Genomic DNA, 6,000 nt, shown 5'->3' with positions numbered 1-6,000 from the left:
GGGGGGGGGGGGGGGGGGGGGGGACAAAAGTTTAGTTTTTGCCCCCCCCCCCAAAAAATAAATAAATAAATAAAAATTTTAGTGAAATAACTCTCCTGATGTCAATCATCTAGCAGCAATCAATATTCTGAAAGATTTTCCATATGGACTATTTTCCAATTCTGTATCTTGTTAATTATCATTATATTTGGTTCCTAATACAGTCTCCTGACATAATATTCCAAAGTTAAACCCTTACTTGTGCACTACTATTACTATTAGTAAAATGTGTTTTGACTGATTATATGTGAAATCATAACAAAATTAGAACAATATGACAACACCAGCCTCTAACGAAAATGATACTTCTCTCACTTCCAACATATATGTGCAAATATAGACACAGACCACACTTTTGACAGTTTACAACACAATCAAATCCACATACAGGAAAACAACTTCTGATTAAGCTTCAAGAAATTTTCATAACAGCCTCAGAGATAGTTAGATTATAATTTATCTACATCAAAGTAAATAAAGTTTAAGAGCCACAAGGTCATACAGTATCTAACATCAAGGTTAGTTAATACAGAAGTAGCACTCTAACTTCGTCTTTCAATTTCACACCAATTAAAATGAGCTGGTTCACTGAAGGTATAGCGTTGGCAACTTTCATCTCTTAGACATGAAAAAAAAAGGATTTATTCTGGTATTTCATGTGTATTTAGTACCAACTCTCACAGGGTTTGAGAGGATTTGTATATTAATGCAAAAAACAACAACAATCCAAGCAAAAACATCATACTTCTTTCAATATTATTACATTCCTGGAAGATTCATACTTTGAACATAGATAAAGTATCTTATTTATTTCCTTTCACCTTGTAATACTTGTGTCAACATGTAAAAATACTGCTTAAATAAAGTTGAAGCTCAGTTCATTTATAATCTCCACCAATGAGACTACGTGATGCAAATGTGTAGAAATATGTTTCTAACAGTAAAATTTTCATGATTCTACAGTTTCTCCCTAGTATTTTAAACAGAATTTTGAATACTTATCTAAAAAGTACACAAACATTACAATAACATAGCATGAAATGACTGGGTATTTTATGGTTTAACCTCATACATTTTGAATAGAGTTGTTTCAACATTTGTTTAACAACAAGTAAAAGCTTGCAATGGTCTATCTTTTCATTGGGGGGGGGGGGGGGGGGTCTGTGAGCCAGACTAGTTTCAGAGAATTCCAATCCTCATCAGTGACCCTGGATACTACCACCAATGAACTATCAGACCAAACCAAGCCTTTATAGTAGTGAGCTATCGAAAATCAAAATGGTGTATTTAAGTGTTTTACACTCACAAAAAAGAAAAATGTCATTCTATAGGTATTTAAAGAACTTGTAGCATTCCGCCACAATTTAATTCTTTGAATTGTTAGCCAACACTGGGCAGCTGTAGTACATAATTGAATAAAGTTGTTTAAACATTGTTTAATTTTATAATGCTGCAACTAGATAGCTAGAAATAGAGCTACAAGCTACATGAGGATTCTTGGTCATGAATGTAATAGAGCCCACATTAAGAAATTCACTGATCCTGACTACTGTAAACAATTTGATGATGACTACTATCAATGAACTTGAGAGAATGTTCAATTATGATCAAGAATGTGTGAATATGTGTTTTGTAAAGCTTCAAAGAATCATAAAATATTCATTGTAATACTAGTTCAAGTAATAACCTACTTATTTGAATAGTTTACATTTAAGCTATGAGAGCAACATCTGATCAAAATTATATATTTTTCAATACTTTCTAGACTGGGGGGTAAGGAAATCCCTGATGAGCCTCAATTTTTTCTTTTTCACAGTGGAAATACTTAACCAAATTGCATGAAACAAATCTAACTTACTAAACAGTATGAAGTTTTGTATTAAGAAACTTATATCATTTGATTTAGTTTATCATTTTTTATGTTGTTAAATTTCCAAAATTTTGTTCTCAAACACTGTTTGGAAAAAATATTAAAATACTTTCATTTTTCTATACCCAATCACTTTCAACTTAATTAATATTCCTTACATATTTATTTTAATATTTTATTCTGTCAATTGCAGCAGTCAACACTTCCAATTACAAATCCTAAAATACATTATAGGAACTGAAAAAGATTTATTGGTGACCTACAACTTAACCCCATAAAATGGTGTTTTTCAGACAAGGTAACAATATTTTTGCTAACAGTACTCCTGGTTAAAATTAATTCATATGTAATAAATATACCTTTTTTTCAACAAATTATAATTTATTTTATTAATGTGCATTGTTTGAACATAATACACTTAATAATACTCAATAAATAAGGATTTGAGTCACTAGAAAAATCTTGCCATCAGCTACCATACTTTCTAAACATAATACAGCTTACCTGGTATAATTACATAAAAAAAAAGTTGTAGCTTTCAAACAAATATAATTTAATAGCAAAACACTGTCAAGAACAAAAAGGAACCTCTAAAGAAATTATAAAAATTCCTAGATCTGTGGTTTGTTCCCAAGTCTTCTAAGCTTCCCACTACATTTCCCTTATTCTTCTCTACCCGAGCTAGGTTTTGTCACTTTCATATGAAACCATAATTTACTTCTCACACCACGTTATATATTCTTCATTAAAATAAATAGTTTATAAGCTGTGCTATCCAATGGTATTTAAATTTTGCCTGTAGCTATTTAAAAGCTGAGTTACATTAATAGCTGTTCAAAATACAAAAACTTCAGAGAAAGAGAAGAAAAATCACGTGAGAAACAACACTTTGAGAATTATATTCACAAGGAAAGTTGTTTTTTAGCAAATATAAACCTGTGCTTGGGATGGGCTTAAGAATTAAAAAAAACCTGTAAGTACACTGTCCACAGGGAAGTGGAAAAATATATTCAACTATCTTTTCAAATTACTTTAAGTAATTGTTACAAAAGCAAAATATTAATTCTAAAATGATTTTGAGTACAAAATTGTTGAATTAGAGTTAATATTGTTATTTGTACTTAATTTTTGAAATTTGATGTACAAAAACAGTAACAATGAGGAATACCAATTGTTTAAACTTAACAACCTTGAATTAATAAAAATTATAATGAGAAATCATAATTACAACATTTCGATTATACAGATAGTTGGAATAATCAGAAACATTAATTTCAATTACTTGACTATTTTTGTAGCATTAATTGATTATATATAATTGAGTTAATCACCAACTTTAGTTACATCAAATATGTTCCCTTGCATCAATAGTTCTTCTTTGATACTAATTATAAACTAAAAATATTTACTTCTGCCATTAACCTCTTCAACCCATCAACTTCATCTTCACCAGCATCAAGCTCCCCACCTGGTCTGTAAGAAAAAAATTATAAGAAGAAAAATTAGTGTGTGTGTGTGTGCAGATAAAATATATATATACAAAATTTTTTCTGAATGAATTTCTTATTTTTATCCATATGTATATATATATATATTACATACACTTCCTAAAGTGGTGGTTTTAATATATCAAATATACCAGGTGTTTCTTCTCCTTTTAGTTTTGAAAGAAGAACATTACAAGTTCATCAAAATTTTTTAAAATGTTCACACTTAAATGTGTTTAGCCATTATTGCTTCCATTTTATCACTAGTTTGTATCCTCCTTCCTTCAATTCAGTCAGATAAGGAACACAGATTTAACTCTAAAATACATATTTCACCTAACCTTCAGTCAGAGGCAGGTGCTACTCATACCTGTAGAAAATGAAATCAAACCATATGACCGAAGTGATATATATACAAAGATCACATTTATACAAGTTTTAAATCAATCACTGTCACACAGTACAATCTATTAATCACCTTGCATATGTCATTAGAACATTACACCATAAACACATACAAATATTTTGACTTAACAAATGGTCCAGAAATAAGCACCACTCATACAAAAAATAATAATAATAATATGCTTAAAATAACATCAAAAAACTATGTTCATACTTTTAATATAAACACACAATGAGTACTTGCTCATACATGTTCTTATGTTCATACATAAGAATAACTCACAAAACTTATCTGATGTATATAAACAAGAGTAAATTCCCAGACACAGTTTAAAGATCTTGGTCATTCACTATTAACTAATAATGTTCTGACTCTTGTATTATTTTGCAGTTACATTAATACAAATATATACATATAGCAATACATATATCTAATATTAATGATAATCTTTATTCATATACTAAATTTCCTCATGTTATTAGTATCTTCATCCATATAAGATGTTTAGGCTAATAGCAGCTGAAGTTTCATCAAGTTTTGAGCAATCTTTACTGATGTGCAAGTTCTTAGTAAATCTCATCATGATACTTTCAGCATGTCATGACCAATCTCCACCACATATCATGTTCTTGCAAATTCAAATACAAACCTCCATTAAGGTTCCTAAAACTTAAAAAAAACAAAAACAGGTTTTGTCAAGTTATTCTGAAACTCAGCTTATGTTCCAAGTTTTAATTTAGTAGCAAAATTAATGTACATAAGTTTCATAAAGTACTTAACATCCTCACTCATTAGCAGATTGCTTCAAGTTGTTATCAACCATATCAATGTATCAAGTTGCATCAGACCTGCAGTATTTTCCCATGTCTCCAGTATCTACTGAGTCCTTTCCATCCTCTATCCATTTACAACATTTCATTGAGTCCCTAGTATTCTCCATCCATGTACAGCTTTATCAAATGCTTGGAATACTATGCCCATGTATTCAGTAATATCAAACTAATTGCATTCTCCCCATTTGGACATCAAGATCTTAGTACCAAACATCACTTTCATCAATTTATTAGGATTTAAAATAATTTTTATTTAGTTTCTTCATACTAATAAGTTCAACTGATGTACAAAGTTTAACTGTGTCCTTTGTAACCTCCATCCATGTGTCAAGATTTATGAAATCCTTAAAATACTAACTCCCAAACAGGAGCCAATTATCATCAGATTCTAACACTCTCATCCAAAGGAATACATAAAGTTCTTAAACAACCTTCTTGCATGTACTATTTTCCAATAAACTTTTAGCAACTTACTCATCTACCTAATTCTTTATCATTAACTCCACCCATGCACCAAGTTTAATCATGATATCAGCAATATTTCCTATAAACATTCAGTATGGAAAAATTATTTTTACTTACAGTTTAAAAAAAGTAGTTCCAAGTTGTAGCAGAAGTACGTGAGGTAAGCCATGTTCATGAACCAAAAGGACACCTTCTACTGAATGCCTCATTCCAATTTTGTCAAATTCATCTTTCATTCTTTGGAATCTTTCAGGTACAGAACCATCTTTTTCATACAAAGGTTCTTTAGTTCCAAAAGTATAGTTTGTCAAAGGGTACCTGAAATTATATTATGTTTTACAAAGTACGAAAAAGAAGAAAAAAAGGAAGAAAATTTATTTTATTTAATACTTAAAATAGCTATTTGTCAGCAATTATTTTAAAAACATTAATGTTCTCAAAAAACTTCACCCTACTATAAATCAACAGTATACAAAAACCTATGCAACATATAATATACAGTGGTAAATTTTCCTTAAGGAATATCTAAAAAGAAAATGTTATCTAGTGCAACAATTCTCAATTTATGGTCCACAGACTGCCTTCAGATGGTCCATGGAAAGGTAGCATCATTGTAGAAAAGATGTGGCACAAGATTTAGATAGGGAAATTTAATCAATTGGCTATGAGTAGTGATAACCTCGGTTAGTATCATTTACACTAACTGATTAATTGAAAAATAGTGTTTCCAATTATTTCTGTTTTAAATTATTCCAACCATCGTTTAATCAAAATTATGATTAAATCAATTATCACAAGAATAGTCAACTAATCAAAATTAGTGTTTCTGATTATCACTGTTTTCAATTATTCCAACAATCAATTAATCTCTCGTCAAGAAACTATTCAACTACTTGAATC

At 29.8% G+C, this 6,000-nt stretch overlaps 1 protein-coding gene across 1 annotated transcript in view; it reads right to left on the bottom strand.

The window, feature by feature from the left end:
- The window catches only part of LOC106467316 (cleavage and polyadenylation specificity factor subunit 5-like), a 34,287-nt gene that overhangs the window by 21,697 nt on the left and 6,590 nt on the right, over nt 1-6,000 (bottom strand). The window contains exons 2-3 of the mRNA XM_013927661.2: nt 5,218-5,418; nt 3,319-3,382 (exon numbers count right to left, since the gene is read on the bottom strand). Coding sequence (XP_013783115.1) covers nt 3,319-3,382; nt 5,218-5,418 — 265 coding nt within the window. The remainder of the gene's footprint in view (nt 1-3,318; nt 3,383-5,217; nt 5,419-6,000) is intronic.

Source organism: Limulus polyphemus, unplaced genomic scaffold (genome assembly GCF_000517525.1).
Source record: "Limulus polyphemus unplaced genomic scaffold, Limulus_polyphemus-2.1.2 Scaffold2565, whole genome shotgun sequence".
Lineage (NCBI taxonomy): Eukaryota > Metazoa > Arthropoda > Merostomata > Xiphosura > Limulidae > Limulus > Limulus polyphemus.
This window is presented reverse-complemented; position numbering and strand designations above follow the sequence as displayed.